At 36.9% G+C, this 23,135-nt stretch overlaps 2 protein-coding genes and 1 pseudogene across 3 annotated transcripts in view; 2 read left to right on the top strand and 1 right to left on the bottom strand.

Annotated features, from left to right (window-relative positions):
* The window catches only part of LOC309654817 (uncharacterized protein), a gene marked incomplete at its 5' end in the record, with an annotated part of 165,772 nt that extends 156,768 nt beyond the window's left edge, over positions 1-9,004 (top strand). The window contains one exon of the mRNA XM_082449293.1: positions 6,252-9,004. The remainder of the gene's footprint in view (positions 1-6,251) is intronic.
* The window catches only part of LOC309643660 (olfactory receptor 10J1-like), a 460,112-nt pseudogene continuing 437,691 nt past the window's right edge, over positions 715-23,135 (top strand). The window contains exon 1 of the transcript XR_014268551.1: positions 715-797. The product of XR_014268551.1 is annotated as an olfactory receptor 10J1-like (transcript). The remainder of the gene's footprint in view (positions 798-23,135) is intronic.
* OR6K3 (olfactory receptor family 6 subfamily K member 3) lies at positions 9,207-20,115 on the bottom strand (the record flags this gene model as incomplete). The annotated part of the gene is given in 6 exon segments (XM_082426122.1): positions 9,207-19,407; positions 19,410-19,534; positions 19,536-19,633; positions 19,637-19,813; positions 19,817-20,061; positions 20,064-20,115. Coding segments are annotated over 6 exon segments (933 nt in total). The 3' UTR covers positions 9,207-19,171.

Genomic DNA, 23,135 nt, shown 5'->3' with positions numbered 1-23,135 from the left:
TGCTGTGGTCTCATCTCCTTCCCTACATTCACACACACACACACACACACACACACACACACACACACACACACACCTGGGTTTATTCTCATCTGTGTGTCCTACAGAAGGCTTCTACCATAATCCTTATTATGTCTTATTGTAACTTATTTGTTTAACTTCACTAGACTGTGAGCTTCTATTACAGCAGTATCAACATTTTGTCTTTCACAACCCCTGGCATGTATTAAGCACTTGAAAGTAGCTATTTTTTAATGAATATGTTTGGATCAGACTTACAAACATAATTAAAGGTAGAAAAATCCAGAAGACTGGTAGGAAGGAAACTTATAAGCACTCATATCTTAGACAGCTGTAAACTCTGAGTAACTAGATGTTATTTCTGATTATAAATATGCAGAGCCCAGAACTCCAAAGATGGCGATTTCTCATAAACCCTAGTCCAATGCCAAAATTCAAGCCTGTCCAAATCTTCATTATTTGAATCTTTAGAGTGTGTCTCATCCCCAACATAGGAAATGAATACTTCCTTTCCAAACCTCAGTGACCCTCAACTCACATCTGCCAGATACAGTAGGTGTCATCCTTTTCCCTGGGTCTCTGCATTCTTTATTTTTTAATTTTTTTTAAAGTATTTATTTATTTATTTATGGCTGTGTTGGGTCTTCGTTTCTGTGCGAGGGCTTTCTCTAGTTGTGGCAATCGGGGGCCACTCTTCATCGCGGTGCGTGGGCCTCTCACTATTGCGGCCTCTCTCGTTGCGGAGCACAGGCTCCAGATGCGCAGGCTCAGTAATTGTGGCTCACGGGCTCAGCTGCTCCGCAGCACGTGGGATCTTCCCAGACCAGGGCTCGAACCCGTGTCCCCTGCATTGGCAGGCAGATTCTCAACCACTGCGCCACCAGGGAAGCCCTCTGCATTCTTAAATGTTCCTTCATCTTCTCTGGAAGGGTTGTTATAGCCATTTTAAGAAAAATACTAAAAAGGAAATGAGTTCCACAGGGGCTTCATCCATTGGTAATAAATAGAAAGCAATCTTTTTTTTTCCCCATGGGGTCAATTATCAGAGTGCATCTGCAGTTTTTTCTCAGTAGATCTCCAGATCAAAGGGGAATCAGTGCTCCAAGGAAGACTTACAGGTTCTGGTAACCATTGTTACCCCTTTTCTTGTCATCATTATGATTTAACCAGCCAGTCTCCATTTAGGTAGGGAATTGAAAGTGTATCATATACAGAGGAGCCTTGATTGGACCCCTTCCTTTCAAAAACACTAGAAATAAGACATGTTGAAGGAGACTTACTGGCATGCTAATTATTGTGAATAAATGAATGAATAGATAAAGGAACAGTTTCCATGAAAACAGGTGATTTGGAAGTGTGCCACACTAAACAAGATGGAATAATGGCAAGTTTTTTCTCCAATATACACAGGGTTTTCCTTCAGATTGTTACTATTGATTCTGCTGAACTCTTTATATTCCCAGTTTTTCACCACAAAATGTGTTAAAGATTTGTATGTGCTTCTTGTATACCACTTCCTTCCACTCATTCTTTCTGAAATCCCTATAATTTCTTCTCACCTTACTGCCATAAGAAATACCTCCAAAAATTTTATGAATTTATGAACATAAATAAAAACATATCTATTTGCTGTAAAAATGGAATTCTTCTGTGTGTGAGAAGACTTATTAACATAAGATTGTATTTGTTCCAATGTAACAAAATATATCTGCCCATTTAAAAGCAAACTCGGGCTTCCCTGGTGGCGCAGTGGTTGAGAATCTGCCTGCCAATGCAGGGGACATGGGTTCGAGCCCTGGTCTGGGAAGATCCCACATGCCACGGAGCAACTGGGCCCGTGAGCCACAACTACTGAGCCTGCGCGTCTGGAGCCTGTGCTCCGCAACAAGAGAGGCCGCAATAGTGAGAGGCCCGCGCACCGCGATGAAGAGTGGTCCCCACTTGCCACAACTAGAGAAAGCCCTCGCAGAGAAACGAAGACCCAACACAGTCATAAATAAATAAATAAATAAATAAAAGAACGTGAATTTCTAAAAAAAAAAAAAAAAAAGCAAACTCAATGGAGTCTGTTTGTGGTAGGATGAGTAACTATAAAAAAATAATTTAAAATTTCATGTGGCACAGCAAATGTTTGAAAATAACCATGAAAATTTGGATAACAAAGGCTTACTTAGAGAAATAATTACCTGCTAGATATTCAAACTTATTGTAAAGCTACAATTATCCTATCAATATTGTGTAAGGACATGCATATGTCAACATGTTAGAGGGTAGAGAGCTAGTTCCAGAAACCAATAGGGGAAGAAATGAAGCATTTCTTGTGGCAAATATGGTATTGTATCACTGGAGAGGATGATTTATTTAATATGATCTGGACATAAGTGGATACATAAAAAACAAAATAATTTTAAATCATTATTTTGCACCACACTCAAAAATTACTTCAAAGAGTTTAAAAGAGAGAAGAAAGGAAATAATAATTAGACAAAATATATATGGGGAAGAATTTCTTAATCAAGAAAAAGATATAAAACCAAAAAGAAAAATATAGAGATAGTTAGCTAACTAAAATTTATCCCCTCCCCAAAGGAAATATAATAGTGTATTTTTTTCAGAAAAAAATTTTTTAATGATAATTCATGTACAAAAGTGCAAAACTTATAAATATGTATCTAAATAAAATTTTACATTGTGAACATACTTGTCTAAACTCTACACAAATCAAGTATGAATTCTATTTTATCCTGTTAACAAACATGTCCTGTTTGTTAACCTGTTTTTTTCTTTTCTTTTTAACATCCTTATTGGGGTATAATTGCTTTCCAATGTTGTGTTAGTTTCTGCTGTATAACAAGGTGAATCAGTTATATGCATACTTATATCCCCATATTCCCTCCCTCTTGTGCCTCCCTCCTGCCCTCCCTTTCCCACCCCTCTAGATGGTCACAAAGCACCCAGCTCATATCCCTGTGCGATGCCGCTGCTTCCCACTAGCTATCTACTTTACATTTGGTAGTGTATATATGTCAATGCTACTCTTTCACTTCGTCCCAGCTTCCCCTTCCCCTTCCCCACGTCCTCAAGTCCATTCTCTACGTCTGCGTCTTTATTCCTGTCATGCCCCTAGGTTCTTCAGAACCTGTTTGTTTGTTTGTTTGTTTGTTTTTTTAGATTCCACTTATATGTGTCAGCATGTGGTATTTGTCTTTCTCTTTCTGACTTACTTCACTCTGTATGACAGACTCTAGGTCCATCCACCTCACTACAAATAATTCAATTTCATTTCTTTTATGGCTGAGTAATATTCCATTGTATATGTGTGCCATATCTTCTTTATCCATTCATCTGTCGATGGACACTTAGGCTGCTCCCAAGTCCTGGCTATTATAAATAGTGCTGCAATGAACATTGTGGTACATGTCTCTTTTTGAATTATGGTTTTCTCAGGATATATATGTCCAGTAGTGGGGTTGCTGGGTCATATGGTAGTTCTATTTTTAGATTTTTAAGGAACCTCCATACTGTTCTCCATAGTGGCTCTATCAATTTATATTCCCACCAACAGTGCAAGAGGGTTCCCTTTTCTCCACACCCTCTCCAGCATTTACTGTTTGTAGATTTCTTGATGAAAGCCATTCTGACGGTGTGAGGTGATACCTCATTGTAGTTTTGACTTGCATTTCTCTAGTGATTAATAATGTTGAGCATTCTTGTATGTGTTTGTTGGCAATCAGTATATCTTCTTTGGAGAAATGTCTATTTAGGTCTTCTGCCCATTTTTGGGTTGGGTTGTTTGTTTTTATGATATTGAGCTGCATGAGCTGCTTGTATATTTTGGAGATTAAACCTTTGTCAGTTGCTTTGTTTGCAAATATTTTCTTCAATACTGAGGGTTGTCTTTTTGTCTTCTTTATGGTTTCCTTTACTGTGCAAAAGCTTTGAAGTTTCATTAGGTCCCATTTGTTTATTTTTGTTTTTATTTCCATTTTTCTAGGAGGTAGGTCAAAAGGATCTTGCTGTGATTTATGTCATAGAGCGTTCTTCCTATGTTTTCCCCTAAGAGTTTTATAGTGTCTGGACTTACATTTAGATCTTTAGTCTATTTGGAGTTTATTTTTGTGTATGGTGTTAGGAAGTGTTCTAATTTCATTCTGTTACATGTAGCTGTCCAGTTTTCACAGCACCCCTTATTGAACAGGCTGTCTTTTCTCCATTGTATATTCTTGCCTCCTTTGTCAAAATTAAGGTGACCATATGTGCGTGGGTTTATCTCTGGGCTTTCTATCCTGTTCCATTGAACAATATTTCTGTTTTGGTGCCAGTACCATACTGTCTTGATTACTGTAGCTTTGCAGTATAGTCTGCAGTCAGGGAGCCTGATTCCTCCAGCTCCATTTTTCTTTCTCAAGATTTCTTTGGCTATTCGGGGTCTTTTGTGTTTCCATGCAAATTGTAAAATTTTTTTTCTACTTCTGTGAAAAGTGCCAATGATAGCTTGATAAGGATTGCACTGAATCTGTAGATTGCTTTGTGTAGTATAGTCATTTTCACAATATTGATTCTTCCAATCCAAGAACATGGTATATCTCTCCATCTGTTGGTATCATCTTTAATTTCTTTCATCAGTGTCTTATAGTTTTCTGCATACAGGTCTTTTGTCTCCTTAGGAAGGTTTATTCTTAGGTATTTTATTCTTTTTGTTGCATTGGTAAATGGGATTGTTTCCTTAATTTCTCTCAGATTTTTCATTGTTGGTGAATAGGGATGCAAGAGATTTCTGTGCATAAATCTTGTATCCTGCTACTTTAACAAATTCATTGATTAGCTCTAGTAGTTTTCTGGTAACATCTTTAGGATTCTCTATGTATAGTATCATGTCATCTGCAAACAGTGACAGTTTTAATTCTTCTTTTCTGATTTGGATTCCTTTTATTTCTTCTTCTTCTTTGATTGCTGTGGCTAAAACTTGCAAAACTATGTTGAATAATAGCAATGAGAGTGGGCAACCTTGTCTTGTTCCTGATCTTAGAGGAAATGGTTCCAGTTTTTCACTATAGAGAATGATGTTGGCTGTGGGTTTGTCATATATGGCCTTTATTATGTTGAGGTAGGTTCCCTCTATGCCTACTTTCTGGAGAGTTTTTATCATAAATGGATGTTGAATTTTGTTGAAAGCTTTTTCTGCATCTGTCGAGATTATAATATGGATTTTATCCTTCAGTTTGTTAATATGGTGTATCACATTGATTGATTTGCATATATTGAAGAATCCTTGCATTCCTGGGATAAACCCCACCTGATCATGGTGTATGATCTTTTAAATGTGTTTTTGGATTCTGTTGCTAGTATTTTGTTGAGGATTTTTGCATCTATGTTCATTAGTGATATTGGTCTGTAGTTTTCTTTTTTTGTGACATCTTTGTGTGGTTTTGGCATCAGGGTCATGGTGGCCTTGTAGAATGAGTTTTGGAGTGTTCCTCCCTCTGCTGTATTTTGGAAGAGTTTGAGAATGATAGGTGTTAGCTCTTCTCTAAATGTTTGATAAAATTCATCTGTGAAGCTATCTGGTCCTGGGCTTTTGCTTGTTGGAAGATTTTTAATCACACTTTCAATTCCAATGCTTGTGATTGGTCTGTTCATATTTTCTATTTTTTCCTCATTCAGCCTTGGAAGGTTGTGCTTTTCTAAAAATTTGCCTATTTCTTCCAGGTTGTCCATTTTATTGGCATATTGTTGCTTGTAGTAATCTCTCATGAGCCTTTGTATTTCTGCAGTGTCAGTTGTCACTTCTCCTTTTTCATTTCTAATTCTGTTGATTTGAATCTTCTCCCTTTTTTTTTCTTGATGAGTCTGGCTAATGGTCTATCAGTTTTGTTTATCTTCAGAAAGAACTAGCTTTTAGTTTTATTGATCTTTGCTACTGTTTCCCTCATTTCTTTTTCATTTATTTCTGATCTGATCTTTATGTTTTCTTTCCTTCTGCTAACTTGATTTTTTTGTTATTGTTGTTTTTCTTCTCTCTCTAATTGCTTTAGGTGTAAGGTTAGGTTGTTTATTTGAGATTTTTCCTGTTTCTTGAGGTAGGATTGTATTGCTATAAACTTCCCTCTTAGAACAGCCTTTGCTGCATCCCGTAGGTTTTGGGTCATTGTGCTTTCATTGTCATTTGTTTCTAGGTATTTTTTGATTTCCTCTTTCATTTCTTCAGTGATCTCTTGGTTATTTAGTAGCATTTTGTTTAGCCTCCATGTGTTTGTATTTTTTACAGTTTTTTTCCTGTAATTGATATTTAGTCTCATAACATTGTGGTCAGGAAAGATTTTACGATTGATAAGATTTCACTTTTCTTAAATTTACTGAGGCTTGATTTGTGACCCAAGATATACTCTATCCTGGAGAATGTTCCATAAGCACTTGAGAAGAAAGTGTAGTCTATTGTTTTTGGATGGAATGGCCTATAAATATCAATTAAGTTTATCTGGTCTAATTTGTCTTTTAAAGCTTGTGTTTCCCTATTTATTTTCATTTTGGATGATCGGTCCATTGGTGAAAGTGAGGTGTTAAAGTCCCCTACTATTACTGTGTTACTATCAATCTCCCCTTTTATGGCTGTTGGCATTTGCCTTATGTATTGAGGTGTTCCTGTGTTGGGTGCATAAATATTTACAATTGTTTTATCATCTTCTTGGATTGATCCCTTGATCATTATGTAGTGTCCTTCTTTGTCTCTTGTAATAGTCTTTATTTTAAAGTTTATTTTGTCTGATATGAGAATTGCTACTCCAGATTTCTTTTGATTTCTATTTGCATGGAATATCTTATTCCATCTCCTCACTTTCAGTCTGTATGTGTCCCTAGGTCTGAAGTGTGTCTCTTGTAGACAGCATATACACGAGTCTTGTTTTTGTATCCATTCAGCCAGTCTGTGTCTTTTGGTTGGAGCATTTAATCCGTTTACATTTAAGGTAATTATCAATACGTGTGTTCTTATTACCATTTTCTTAATTATTTTGGGTTTGTTATTGTAGGTCTTTTCCTTCTCTTGTGTTTCCTGCCTAGAGAAGTTCCTTTAGCATTTATTGTAAAGATGGTTTGGTGGTGCTGAATTCTCTTAGCTTTTGCTTGTCTGTAAAAATTTTAATTTCTCCATCAAATCTGAATGAGATCCTTGCTGGGTAGAGTAATCTTGGTTGTATGTTTTTCTCTTTCATAACTTTAAATATGTCCTGCCACACCCTTCTGGCTTGCAGAATTTCTGCTGAAAGATCATCTGTTAACCTTATGGGGTTTTCCTTGTATGCTATTCTTTGCTTTTCCCTTGCTGCTTTTAATATTTTTTCTTTGAAGTTAATTTTTGATAGTTTTATTAATATATGTCTTGGCATGTTTCTCCTTGGTTTTATCCTGTATGGGACTCTCTGCACTTCTTGGATTTGATTGACTATTTCCTTTCCCATATTAGGGAAGTTTTCAACTATAATCTCTTCAAATATTTTCTCGGACCCTTTTTTTTCTCTTCTTCTGGGACACCTATAATTTGAATGTTGGTGCATTTAATGTTGTCCCAGAGGTCTCTGAGACTGTTTCAATTCTTTTCATTCTTTTCTCTTTATTCTGCTCTGTGGCAGTTGTTTCCACTATTTTATCTTCCAGGTCACTTATCCGTTCTTCTGCCTCACTTATTCTGCTATTGATTACTTCTAGAGTATTTTTAATTTAATTTATTTTTGTTCATGTTTGTTTGTTCTTTAGTTCTTCTAGGTCCTTGTTAAATGTTTTTTATATTTTCTCCATTCTATTTTGAAGATTTTGGATCATCTTTATTATCATTACTCTGAATTCTTTTTCCAGTAGACTGCTTATTTCCTCTTCATTTGTTTGGTCTGGTGGGTTTTCACCTTTCTCCTTCACCTGCTGCATATTTTTCTTTTTTCTCATTTTGTTTAACTTACTGTTTTTGGGGTCTCATTTTCTAAGGCAGCAGGTTTGTAGTCTCCATTATTTTTGGTGTCTGCCCCCAGTGGGTGTGGTTGTTTCAGTGGCTTGTGTAGGCTTCCTGGTGGAGGGGACTGGTGCCTGTGTTCTAGTGAGTGGGGCTCTATCTTGTCCTTCTGGTGGGCAGGGCTGCATCCAGTAGTTTGTTTTGGAGTGTCTGTTAGCTTAGTATGCCTTTAGGCAGCCTCCCTGTTAATGGGTGGGGTTGTGTTCCTGTCTTGCTAGTTGTTTGGCATGGGGTATCCAGAACTGGAGCTTGCTGGCCGTTGTGTCGAGCTGGGTCTTAGCGTTGAGATGAAGGTCTCTGGGAGAGCTCTCATCAATTGATATTACGTGGGGCAGGGAGTTTTCTGGTGGTCCAAGGTCCTGGACTCAGCCCTTCCACCTCGGAGGCTCAGGTCCAGCACCCAGCCAGAGCACCAAGACCCTGCCACCCACACGGCTCAGAGAAAAGCAGAACGAAAAAACAAAAACAAACAAAAACAATAAAACAAACAGAGGGAACCTTAGGAGAAATGGTAAAAGCAAACCTATACAGACAAAATCACACAAAGAAGCATACACATACACACTCACAAAATAGAAAAAGGAGAAAAAATATATATATATTAAAAAAAGGAAGAGAGCAATGAAACCAATAAACAAATCCAGCAATGATAATAAACACTAAATACTAAACTAAGATAAACATAAAACCAGAAACAAATTAGATGCAGAATGCAAGTCTACAGTTGCTCCCCAAGTCCACCGCCTCAATTTTGGGAACATTCGTTGTCTATTCAGGTATTCTTCAGATGCAGGGTTTATCAAATTGATTGTGGGGATTTAATCTGCTTCTCCTGAGGGTGCACAGAGAAATTTCCCTTTTTCTTCTTTGTTCGCACAGCTCCTGGGTTTCAGCTTTGGTTTTGGCCCTCCCTCTGCTTCTAGGCTGCCCTCAGGAGTCTGTTACCCACCCAGACAGGAGGGAGCTAAAGCAGCGGCTGTTTAGAGCTCTCTTCCTCACTCAGGCCGGGGTGGGGGGTGGGGGGGAGGGAGGGATACCTTAGTCATACTTGGAATGCGGGGCAAGCCTGAGGCAGCAGAGGTTGCAACAGCCTGAGGCAGGCTGCGTGTTCTCCTGGGAAAGTTGTCCCTGGATCACGGGATCCTGGCAGTGGTGTGCTGCACAGGATCCTGGGGGGATGTGGTTAGCACCTGAACTTGCACACAGGATTCTTGGTGGCAGTGGCTGCAGCATTAGTGGTTCATGCCCGTCTCTAGGGTCTGAGCTGATAGCCACAGCTCGCACCTGTCTCTGGAGCTCACTTAGGCAGTGCTCTGCCTTCTGTGAGCACACTGGTAAGGAATACCCTCTCCTCATGCACCTCAAAACAAAGGTCTCTTGCCTCTCTGGCAGGTCCAGACATTTTCCCAGACTCTCTCCTGGCTAGCTGTGGTGCACTAGCCCCCTTCAGGCTGTGCTCACACAGCCAACCCCAGTCCTCTCCTTGGGGTCTGAACTCCAAAGCCCGAGCCTCAGCTCCTAGCCCACACCTGCCCTGGCAGGTAAGCAGACAAACCTCTCATGCTGGTGAGTGCTGGTTGGCACCGATCCTCTGTCAGGGAATCTTTCCCCTTTGCCCTCTGCACCTCTGTTGCTGTGCTCTCCTCCGTGGCTCCAAAGATTTCCCCTGTCCACCCCCCATCTCCGCCAGTGAAGGGCCTTCCTAGTGTGTGGAAACTTTTCCTCCTTCACAGCTCCCTCCCAGAGGTGTGGGTCCCATCCCTATTCTTTTGTCTCTGTTTTTTCTTTTTTCTTTTGCCCTACCCAGGTACGTGGGGATTTCCTTGCCTTTTGGGAAGTCTGAGGTCTTCTGCCAGCATTCAGTTGGTGTTCTGTAGGAGTTGTTCCACATGTAGATGTATTTTTGATGTATTTGTAGGGAGGAGGTGATCTCCACGTCTTACTCCTCCACCATCTTGAAGGTCCTCTGTTAACCTATTTTTTAACCTTCAGTTTGATTGTGAATTTCTCCATTGTTCATTTGGATTCTATCAATTTTTGTCATAAATCTTAAGCCTATGTTTTTTGAAACACAGACAATACAGTGTATTCCATTTTAGTTAGAAACAGATTGATTTTTGTATGGCTTTGTTTCAAGATAATTTCATTTATTATAACTGTTGTAGAAATTTTAAAATTTCCTCATGTTATAGTCTCTTTATTTCCAGAATTTCAATTCATTAATATTGCATTTCTAGGATTTAGTTTTCACATAATCTATCTTGCATGACATTATATTTTCTTTGAATTTTATGATATTTTCTCAAGTCAAAACTCTAGATTAGTTTTCTAGTGGTCAATATTTTCTTTACTTCTTCCATGAATTTTTATATTTTTTAATGATTTTTATTTATCACTAACATTATCGTAACAAAATAATACATTTCATACATTAAAAGACCTCTACAATTTCTTTATAGATTTAAATTTAGACTATTTAAAATTATTTTTGTAATTCTTTCTTAGGGCAACTTATGGTTAAATATTTGCTATTTTTAACATAATATGCACATTTTTAACATACTTTAACCTCTGTCCAACTGTTGTACCATACCTGAAAATGCAGATTCCAAAGTAGAGTTCTCATACACACACATGTACACACATATACACACACACACACACACACACACACATACACATCCCTAAATGGTGCACAAAAAACATACACAGAGACATATACACAGTGCTGGGGGATGGGATGGGGACATATGTGCCTTCAAAATAAGCAAACAAAGAGAAAGCCTGTGGGCAGCAATGAAGACCCAATGCAGACAAAAATAAAGAAAGAAAAATAAATAAATTTTTTTTTTAAAAATCGAGTAGTAGAAGATTTTGTAAGTAGGAAGAAGGCCCAATAGGTGACCTATGAGCTCTCTCTTTGCAATCTGTTCTTGAAATCTTTTCAGTCAGGCTCCTAAAGAGTCAATCCATTAGAGATATTGAAAAGAATCAGAGATTCTTAATGACTACATAAGTCTTCCTATTCAAGTTCTTCAATTGAATTACAGACGAGGTAATTTTCTGAGAATTAGAATTTTAAGGATAGGAGATTTGGAGAAAATGGCTGAAATGCCTCAAGGAAAAAAAATGAGCTAACTAATACATTCAGTGTTTTCTGTGTTATATTCATGGCCTACCTGAGGTTGGAGATCACACTTTTTTTTTCCCTTCAGCAGCATTCAGGAATCTAGTTGTAGTATCTAAAACATTACATGGTGGCATTGACTCAAGGCACTTGATAGAATAAGGTAGACTTTTGTCCAAGAGAGAAAAACACCCAAAGATAATGGCATAAATTCTTTAGCTTTGTGGATTTGGGGGTTTAAGATGGATGGAAAAGAATGTGAAGACAATAAGGCATTGATAACTGCGAAAATAGATAGAGGTCTAGAGACTGATATTTCAATGAGACTCAAGAGGAATTGTAACAGAAATAATCTAATTAATAAGCTAAAAGGAAAAGACCATATTCTTAAAGACAAATATATTAAAGTCTAAAATATTTAAGACGGAATACTTACTATATGTCTAAAGTCCTAGACATGGGAGAAAATCTATGCTATAAATTCAAGGGCATTTAGTAAAATTTTCTGAGAAAAGTTGTTAGATGATTCATTCTTGTGGACTTTAATGTCTTCGGATGACCCAACTAGGACTGAAGGTATCAAACTATATGCCAAAGAAACAATCTTTAGGTAGCAGCAATATAAGGAGGTAGAGAATACCAATAAGACATCTTCCCTAGAATTTTCTTCAGCCTAGAGGCACATGGGAAGTGGTAGAACAGGCAACTTTCATCTGAAAAAGGTATTGTTTTTAGAAAAGAGGTTGATTTCAGTTAAGCGAGGAGGTAAATAGACATTATAGACACAGAGAAGGTTATTTGCCGAGGGAAAAAATGCTGTTGGGCAGTCATAGGAAAGAATAGGAAGGAATTATATTAGTCGGGATTAGTAAGAACAGAGTTATATTGGAATGAGACTCCCAGACAAATGATAAAAGACTATTATACTAGATAATGGCCAAATATGTTAGGATTGAAAAAGGTGTCCAAATATTATCTGGAAGCCTGGTTTAAAATATTTCTATATTGGTGCTCAGTTTCATGGGAGCTATGAAACGGAGGTGAGGAGGTGGGAATTGGCACTTTCTCTCATCACACTATCACAGTAAATGATTCAAAGATTCACTGTTACTTTCACTTGTTTCAGTTGTTGCTTTAATCCACTACTCTGACACCTGGCAGTTCAACTCTCTCTTAGCTCAGCTGAGCCCTGGCACATACCCATAAAGAGATTAAGGGAAGGGGCAAAGAAGATTTATATTATCTCCAATTACAAATCAGTGAAGAGATAACTACTACTAATTCCTTAAAATGGAGAGGTTTTGGACCTCTAAAGCAGTCAGAGCTGTTGTCTTCTTGTGTTTCTTGCATCTCTATTTCCCCTGAGTGACTGGTATTAATCCTTTTAATAGAATCTAGGTGCTTATATTTTAGCAAAATCAATATTGTGCTCTACAGAACTTAATATGAAATTTATCTGTTGGAGACTGGGAGAAGAGAAATGAGCTGACCCAATCCCACTGGAGAAAGGAAGATGTGCATTAAAAAAATTGATCTGGAGTTACAGACTGTTTAGTTTGAGTCAATATTCTGGGATATGATTTTCAGAAATAGGCTACTGATATACTTAACCTCTCTTTATTTCATGTTCTCGTTTGATTTATATTCACTTCACTGGGAACAGAAGCCAGTGTGTAAAACGGTATCCCCTGGATCAGAGTTAATTTAGAGAAAATCTGAAGGTGTAAAAGCAGAGGAACTATGTCATTATTAGGGAAAAAGTCTTAATTATTCAGCCCATCATGCCCCAGATAAAACATAACATTTTCACTAATTTTTAATCTTATAAGTATATCTCCTCCCCTCTGAACCTAATTCCATTCAGCCATTCATGCAATCTCAAATATGTCCCCAAATATTTGGTATTTACGTCAACAGAAGGAGCACTAGATAAGTGTCCTTCCCTTCTACCCAGTAGGTAATTTACTTTCTCATTAACACCGGACAAACCTGCATCTTGGACCCACGTGCATTCTCCTCTTACCTCTGACAGAGACAATGAGGTCTGCTCCCTTTTCTGTGTTTAAGCAGTTCAAGTCCCTTAAGTACATCAGGAAAGACTGTTATACTTGTTTCTGAAACCTTCTTGGGGAGATTTCTCTACTGGAAGATTTCCCCTGATGACTGAGAAAAACAGCAATTCTATTTCCCCATAGGATAATTAGTAGAAACCTTCTCCTCTGATCTTCTCTCATTAGTTCTCCTTTGTGTTAAGAATTCCAAGTCTTCCTTATGTATGGCCTCTTTTGATAGATTTGCTCAGAATCAATACACATGAATATATATTATTATGAAGAATTTCTTTCAACAGGATTAGGGTTTTTTGTTTTTTGTTTTTTAACTTCCCTACCCTCTGAAAGGACAGTGGCATTTTTCAAGGCCTGTTGAATTTCCCTGAGGAAGATAAAATATCCATTGCAATAACATTGTTGACTGTAACACACTATGCCATGATAAATGTGTCTACTTTGCTGAAGATACTCCTTTACCACAAGCTCTATATATAGACCACTACCCCTCAATATGAGCCCACACATACAGGATTAATCCTAATGGTTCCAATAAAGATTTTAGCGTAATGTGGGGATACCAATCATCTCCATATGGCAAAGAAAATGGCACAATCTTAACTCTTCCCTGTATCCATGCCCTTTGCAAGGTGATTTAGCAGCTCTTCCTACCAAGAAATGAAATCTCTTTCCCTCCTCTGAGTCCCCCTTGTGAATTAATTTGGTAATAGAATGCAACAGAAAACATCGTTTGTTCATTTCTCAGTCGAGTCTCAAGAAGCCCGTGCATTCAGGCTCTGTATTTACACTCCAACCAGCCTTTATGTGAACAATAGGGACTAGCCTGCTGCAGGAGGAAAGACTTGGGAAAGAGTGCAACCGTCTTAGCTAACATTGTCTTAGTTCAGCCAGCTCTAGGCAAACAGTTGCTGACCCTCGATGCATGAGCGAACCAGGGCTAAAAGAACAATCTATTTGATTCCAGCCAAAATTAACACATAAATGATGAGATAAAGAGATAGTTTCTGTTTTAAGCTCTAATTCTGGAGGCAGTCTGTTTTGTAGCAGAAAAGCATTAATATGTTCCCTTAAATCATCTTTTCCACCTCCACATTTGCTCCACTCTAATTTATATTCATACAACAGGGATGCTGTTCTAAGAATCTAATATCTTACTTCAGTCTCTTCAGTGTCTTCACTTGGCAATTGGAGTAAATTCCAGTATCTCATAACATGGCCTACAAGTTTGCATATTTTGCTTCTAATCTTCATCTCATGACTCTTACTGTGTTTCATTTGCACATGTGCATTTTGTTCCTACAATGGTTTTCTTAGAAACCGAGCTATTTCTAATCTCAGGATGTGTGCACAATTGTTTTATCTTATATATTTTCCTGGCTGACTCCTTCTCAGTCTTCAAGTGTCAGCTTAAATGCTGCTTCATCAGAAAAGCGTTCTCTGCCTCTACTTCTAAATAGACATCCAGGCTTATTAATTCTTTTGATGCATATTGCTAAATTACTCTAGAAAAGATTATACTATTTTGATATCCTGTCAGTACTGTCAGAGAGTGCATATTTATTTTCTTCATCACCTTTAAGTTGTCACCATTTTTAAAAGTACAACTTGTTTTTTAATAAAATGCAATACTTAATTATAAATAAATTAGAAAATTATAGATAAATGCAAAGTTAAAAATAGAAACAGCTTATTAACTCTCTATGACAGTCTCTAGGTCCAACCACGTCTCTACAAATGACCCAATTTTGTTCCTTTTTATGGCTGAGTAATATTCCATTGTATCTTTGCACCATATCTTCTTTATCCATTCCTCTGTTGATGGACATTTAGGTTGCTTGCATGTCCTGGCTATTGTAAATAGTGCTGCAATGAACATTGGGGTGCATGAGATATCATCTCACACCTGTTAGAATGGTTATTATCAAAGAGATAAGAAACAACAAATGCTGAGGATGTGGAGCAAAGGGAACCCTTGTACACTGTTGCTGAGAATGTAAATTGATACAGCCACTATGGAAAACAGTACAGTGATTCCTCAAAAAATTAAAAATAGAACTACAATATGATCCAGCAATTCTACTTCTGGATATTTATCTGAAGAAAACAAAACCACTATCTCAAAAAGATAAATGCACCCCCTTGTTCACTGCAGCATTATTTACAATAGCCAAGATATGGAAACAACCTTAGTGTCCATCGATGGGTAATGGATAAAGAAAATGTGGTATGTATATACAGTGGAATATTATTTAACCATAAAAAAGAGTGAACCTTGCCATTCGTGACAACATGGATAGACCTTGAGGGCATTATGCTAAGTGAAATAAGTCATACAGAGAAAGACAAATACTGTATGATCTCACTTATATGTGGACTCTAAGAAGCAAAACAAAACAAATAAACAAAACATCAAACTCATAGATACACAGACAGACTGATGGTTGGCAGAGGTGGGGATAAAATGGGTAAAGGAGGTTAAAAGGTACAACTCCCAGCTATAAGATAAATAAGTCATAAGGATGTAAGGTACAACATGGAGATTGGGACTATAGTTAATAATACTGTATTGTATATTTGAAAGTTTTCATCACAAGACAAAAATTTTCTAACTATGTATGGTAACGGCTCTTAACTAGACTTATTGTGGTGATCATTTCACAATATATACAAATATTGAATCATTATGCTGTACATCTGAAACTAATATAATGTTATATGTCAATTCCATCTAAATTTTTAAAAAGGTCTGAAAAATAAATAGAGAAAAAGTAGAATTATAGAATACATTCCTCACCTGTACAATCTTGCACAACATAGTTATTCCTTGCAAAAAGAAAAGAGAGAAAGAAACAGCTTATTAAATATGTATCCAAAGATAATCAAAGTTAAAGACCGAAACTCAGTTTTCTTTCAAGCTTAGGCTCACAACCCATTACTAAGTAGTGAAATCAGTTCTAAAAATGGTTTTAAAGAAATAGAATAGGGGGGAAAAAAGAAGAGAAAAGATAAGAAGTACTGTATGGACTAAGCATAGCCTTTTGTAAAAATATTGTTTTAGTTATAAATATGGATATGAATATGTAAATATATGCATATATGTGTGTCCTATATTATGGTTTAAAATATACTGTGAATCACTTAACACAGTATTTTAGTGATCCCACTTGCTGCTTATTACCTCATTTCTCTGCTTTCAGTGGTAGTAAAACTCCATGAAAGAGTGGTCTGTACTTGAAATTTCCAATTTTTCTTTAATTCTTTTCTATTCAACTGATCAATTCAGGCTTTTACTTCCACTATTTCATGTACACTTCTTTCATTAAGTTTAACAATGACCTCCAAGTGTCTAAGTTCAAAGTCAACTTCCAGTCCTTATCTTACTTGACTATTTGCAGGATTTGACAAAGCCAATCACTTTTTTCTCCTTGATGTATTTTGTTCACTTGAAGTTCAGATCTTTGCTCTATCTTATTGATCATGCCTCTGAATCACATTTTCACTAGCTTTTACTGCTGCCTGGATTATTCATTATTCTCCCTCCATATATCCATGTGAACAACTCAATTTTCTTCAAATCTTTGTTCAAATGTAACCTTCTAATGAGGTCCAATTATGATCACTTTATTTAAAATTATGATCTCCCTACCCACACCAGATCTTTTTATCCTGCAATAGTTTTTTTTTTCTATTTCATACAGACTACATGATTTCCTTTCATTTTGCAATTTTTTTCTTATTTTACATATATATATACATTTTAATATCTCCCCTATCACAGTGTAAGCTACATAAGGGCAGGGAATTTTTTTCGGTCTTATCGCAAGCACCTAAAACAGTGCCTGGCATAGTGGCCTTAGTAAACATTTGCTGCATGAATAAAGAAATGGGTCACATAATTATTTCCTTAGTGGGTTAGCATCTTTTAAACTCAGCAAGATTTTAGAGCTAACTATAGAAATGTTTAATAGACTCAAAACCTATTATTTATATTTTGCACTAAGGAATTTGTATATATTTAGTATTTTATGTATTTGCATTATTTAAGATAATTTGGCCTATTAGAATACCAAATCTACCTTGCAATTCTAATTTTAGATTTGTAATTGAGCAATTAATTTATACTTTTTTTAAATCAATCTTACTGAGGTAAAATTTATAGTCCATAAAATGCACACATTAAGTCAAGGTATTAGGCCTTTTTATTTAAAATTGAAATCTTACTACATTTGTCACAGTATTAAAATGTTTAAAAGGATTTAGGATTAGCCATATTTATAATTTTGTTTTTTTGTTTTGGAGGGATTTTTAAGATTATAAATGTTATTTTTAAAACCTGTGGAGGCTTTGTTTATTGAGTCAGAAAACTGAGGTACTTGAAAACAAAATAGTGTATATCATATTTAAATGTAATTTAAAATGATTTAATTGCCAAGTTTATAAATCAGACCAAATATTTGTCAAACACCTTTAATAGTGAATAATAAAATCTGTTAGATTTATAAATGGAATAATAAGATTTTAAAGCAGGAATTCAAAGATCAAAGAACTAGGTTTCTAAACATTAACCTCAAATAAATTTCACTTTAATTTTATAACTGAAAAAAAGTCTATATACTTTTCTTCACCCCCCCCAAAAATTCTCATGGGTTTCAAAAAGCTCACATTAATATAGGAGAGGACTTGCATTTACTGGAGTGAGAGGGGATAAAGGATAGAGATGGTCCCATGAGGCATGAGAGGAAATGGGTCTGGAGCTGATCCAAAGTTGAGAGTTAGCACTTTTTTCCACCTTAACACTCCCAAATTGGTTTAAGGATTTATCTAACTCCTTGACTGAAGCTGATTGAAACTTTTTTCTTGTGTTCTATGTTACTGGTATTTCCATTTTTTGACACCTCTTTTCCTCACTCACCTTCTGGTTGGCTTCCTGCTTTCTGTGATACCACGGACAACTGGTTTGCTTCCCACAGCACTGGGAAAGAACTTCTTTTTCTAGAGACAATTTACTCAACCCCTAAAACCACTAGTGCAGTTTTGTAGGAGGAAGGCATGGACCTTTATCCCAGAGGATAAAATGTGTGTGAGTTTTTAAATGGTGAGTATAAGTTCCAGGGCAGAGAAGAAGAAAGGGAGGAACATTCCAGAGCAGAAAAGTGATAAGAACAAAGACACTGAGGCATGAGGCTGGCACAGCATTTTAGTATAACATTACATAGAACATTATATTGTGATATTGATTTTTTAAATTAGCATCAAGGTATATAACAACAAGGTATGACTATATATATTTCCATAATTTATGGGGGTTTTTAGTCCCAAGCCTATATGTCTTGCCTATTTAATTTTCAAGCTTTCAAGAGTGCTTGGTCTGGAATTTTCAAAACTATGTGAAACATAACTCATGAAGGAGTTAATAAAAACAGCATGACACAAACTTCACAAGGTCAGTGGCGATATGGGCTGCACAATTATTGTTATCTATCATAAGACAACCTATGGAGGGGTAAAGGTCTCTTAGATGAATGTTAGGAAGCCAGGCTTCTTGTTCAGGCTTAAACCACTTCACTGTTACACATCCTGTTAATCTTTTTTAAAATTAAATAATAATAATAATAACTGATATGAGTACTGTGAATATAAAATGAAAGAGTAGGTAAGGGAACTTTTTAGATATTGAAGAAATAAATATGATTATCGTTTAGCCCAGTATCCTCATTGATTTGGAGTTACAAAGTGTAAAAAATATTCCATTATAATCTGTAAATGCTATAAAGATAGGTAAATCACAGAAGACTTCCTCTGTCAGATTAAACAATAGTTCTTATGTTAGAAAATTGGAAATCATACCCAAACTGCTACATAAAAATAAAGCATGCACAGTAGTTTTAAAAACTGATTTGTTAGCATTTTAAACTTATGGATATAGTTCTTTGAACAGATATGTGTGAACTCTCATTGGCTACCAGAGACACTGAACATTTTTTGAGAACAGAGGATTTTCTTGATGGCGTCTTTCATGTCTTTGTTCCTCAAACTGTAGATTATTGGGTTGAAAAGTGGGGCAAGGACAGCGAACATCACTGCAATGTCCTTGTCCAGTAGTGGTGGGAAAGTGACAGAGAAATGCAGGTACATGAGTGTCACGCTGCCAAAAAACAGGAAGAAAATAGTAATGTGGGCCGCACAGTGGAGAATGCCTTCTGACGGCTCTTACCTGAGGGAATTCTCAGGATCACAATGATAATTCTTAAATAGGAAAGGGTGATGATACAGACAGAAATCAGGATGGAAATAGCATGAATCACATCTTCAGCACATCATGGATGTGTCTGCACAGGCCAAGCGTAACACAGGTTCAAAGTCACAGAAGAGTTGATGGATTTGGTTGAGACCACAGAAGGGAAGGGTAGAAATCTACACAATCTCTGGCAGTAGCACAAGAAAGCCAAAGATGCCAGAGCCGGTGGAGAGCTGGATGCATAGTTGAGGGGTCATAACGGTTGCATAGTGGAGAGGCTGGTAGATGGCAACATACCTGTCAATGACCATCACTGCGAGGAACAGGCCTTCTGTGACCCCAAATGAGTGGAAAAACTACATCTGCAGGAGGCAGCTAATGAAAGAAGTAGTCTTCTCTTTACTGACAAGGTTGGAGAGCATCTTTGGGATGGTCATTGTGGTATACCAAATCTCCAGGAATAAGACACTGATGAAATTATACATGGGATTGTGAAAATGTGTATCCAGCTGGACAGCAAAGAAGATCATGAAATTTCCAACAATAATGAACACATAAATAAAGAGCAAAGGAATGAAGAATAAGAGACTACCTTTCTCAAATGAGGGAAATCAGAGAAATAAAACTCAGTCACTATTGTCCGATTCTCCCTATCCATATTTTCAGGTGTTTCACTTGTTGCCTGATGGAATCAAATATAAAGAGTCAGAACTCTACCTACATTCAAATAACAATAGAAACTTTCTTTTCAAACAGCTCAACAGCCTTGAAATGAGGTTGATTCAATTAAATAAAATAAACTATGTGAGCTACTTCGCAAATTATAAAGTGATCGTGTCTAACTTGCAAATACTTTTTTAGTAATGATAATACTTTGTATTATCAACTCTTCTGTTGGCTAACCAAACAATATTGCTATTTGGACGTATAAATGGGTACAAACTCTCCTGAATGTCAATTTGGCAATTTTTATTGAGAGTCTTGAGACTGTTTAAAGCCTACCTTTCACCATATAGCCTAAGGAAAATATTTTAAATATTAAAATATGTACAAAGATATTCACTGGAATATTTATAGATATTTGTATCTATCTCTCTAGATAGATAGGTAGATAGTTTTATTTTTGACACAAAATATTGGAGACACAAAATTAGTTGTGACAAAATGATCCCCTCTGTCGATGTGAATAAGACCATTTTTAAGTAGGTATCTTAAAAACCAAGTGCAGTACTGTCTTCCCTTGCTGGCCTCATAATTAACAAAATAGAGTAAATGGAAGAGCCAAATATCATACTGAATTCAATTTACTTTAAAGCACAACACCTTAGACCTGTGTGATATATCTGTGCATGCAAGTTAATCTTAACCTGGGTTAGTTAATAGTCAACAGTAAAGAGGGTTAGTTAATAGTTGAAATACCCTAATCTAGAAATCACACTCTAGGAGTAGTTTGGTAACATTTCAAAGACTTTAGTTAGTGGTCTACAGCCAGAGACAGGTAGCTTCAACTATCCAGAACTGCATCTTCATCATAGGGCTAATTAATTAGCTAGAGCAGGTCTCCTCAAGTTCAGCACTATTAACATTATGCACCAGATAATTTTTTGCTAGGGGTTGGGAAGTGAGGGGCTTCCCATGCATTGTGGGATGTTTGGCAGCGACCCTGGCCTCTACATGTTAGATATCAATAGCACCGACCCTTTCTTCAGCCATGATAAACAAAAGGTCTCTAGAAATTGCCAAATATTTTTGCAGGGGACGGGTGGGAGTAAAATTGCCCCAGTTGAAAACCAGTGGCATACAGAACTTTAGATTTCTTTTTCTGGTTAGAAGCCAAGTGACTGAATGTGTGGACTGGCTAGAAATAAACCTAAACTATTTCTTGAAGTGATATTAGAATGTGAGCTTGTCAAGCAGCTTATACAGTGTGGAGGGGTGAATAGGTCCATGATTCATTCATTTCTGTGCTCCTCCCTTAACATAGAATCCATCACCTGATCTCACCAGGTTAACTTTTCTACCAGTGAGAATTTTGTTACATTTTGTCTTTGATAAAATCTTTCATTCATTCTTCTAATCAGAGAGCCTAAGGAATAGAGTTGGGACTTCCATGGGCTTCCAAAAACAAGTTTGATAGTGGTTTTTGTGCCTCCTAGCTAATAAATGTTTGTGCACATGGCAGAATTCTGAGACCTGCCTTCATTGCATTAAACTGATAGTTTAGCTATTGGAGATGGAAATTCTATAATTTTGTGACATGATAGAGGTATTAAGGAGCACTATGATGGTAATCAGACTGTAATGTATAAATGCATCAAATGAACAGGTACACCTTAAACTTACACAATGTTATATGTCAATTATATCTCAATTTTTAAAATTTAAATAAAGAAACAGATTAATCAGCAGAGGTGAAGAGTCATAGTTCTAGTGGCCCAGACAAAATTTAATAGATGATTTCTCCAGGGCTAATGTCCCAGACAAAATTTAATAGGTTACCTTATGACCACCTCTAGTACTACAACACAGATTCTCCAAAATCCCTCATCCCTGAACTACTTACTGTCTTTCCCCCTACCTCACATGCCTACAAAATGTCAGCAAAGTTTCCACAATCTTTCTTCATTTAAAACCAATGGAAAAAAAAAATCTGGTTCCCCGTATTCTTCCCCAATGTATAGCAAACAAAACCATTCGCCCATATGCCAAAGTACAGAGCCCACCCCTCATCCTGTACCGACCTCTTTCAGAAACTGAAGGCTGCCTCCTGTTTCCCAAATGTCTTCATCTTCATTGTTCTGCAGTCCAGCAAATCAGGTTATAACCACAACCACAAATCTAGCTTCTCAGAGAATAGCCCAGTGGGAGAAAGGCTTTCTTCTGAAGGGTTCTCCCCCAATGCCTAGAGGAAAGCAACTCCATGTCCCATGCGGTTAATTAGAGGAACACTTGCTGCCATGCTCCCATTCAGGAGGTTGCAATACCTATGGGAAGCTAGGTCTTTGAGTCAGGCTAGAAATCAGAAGGAAAGAGATACTTAGTTTCTTTTCTGTCTAAGGGGTGAAAGAATTGTTTATATAAAAATTGTCTGCTGAAACAGAGGAAGGGTAAGGACCAAAGGAGTCAAGCTAACAAAATGTGGTTCAAAGGCAGAAGGATTTTCTCCATTCTTCACTGAAGGAGATTCAGAGCAGTTCAGAGATAGCACAGCACATCTCTGAAGTATACTATAGAAGATTCTGTCAGCAACTGCACAGTACAGCTCCGCAGAACTTCTTCAGAAGGATCCAGGATATCAAAGGACAATTATCAGTCGTGGTAGGAAGGAGCGGCTCACATGCATGAGATTTCACGGGTCTAGTGAAGCCAGAGGCAGAGAGCCCCAAGGAGCTGGAGTGAGGATTTAACACTCCTTGACTGTTTGATAAAGCTTACATTTAAACTATTTTGGCCTAGTTTCCTACCACTGGCTCTACTTATTACCTCTTTTATCTTTGATATCTTTAGTTTCTCTTTTACTACTGACTCCTTCCCCTCTCTTTCAAACATGCACATTTTATTACTGTATCATAGTATCTAAGACACAGTATATCTACTATACCTCAGAGAACGTTAACCTTGATTACATTGCCAACTCCAGTTTTTTCATCTTTTCATTAGCAAACTTCTCAAACGTCA

Source organism: Balaenoptera physalus (genome assembly GCF_965194825.1).
Source record: "Balaenoptera physalus genome assembly, chromosome: 1".
Classification (NCBI taxonomy): domain Eukaryota; kingdom Metazoa; phylum Chordata; class Mammalia; order Artiodactyla; family Balaenopteridae; genus Balaenoptera; species Balaenoptera physalus.
This window is presented reverse-complemented; position numbering and strand designations above follow the sequence as displayed.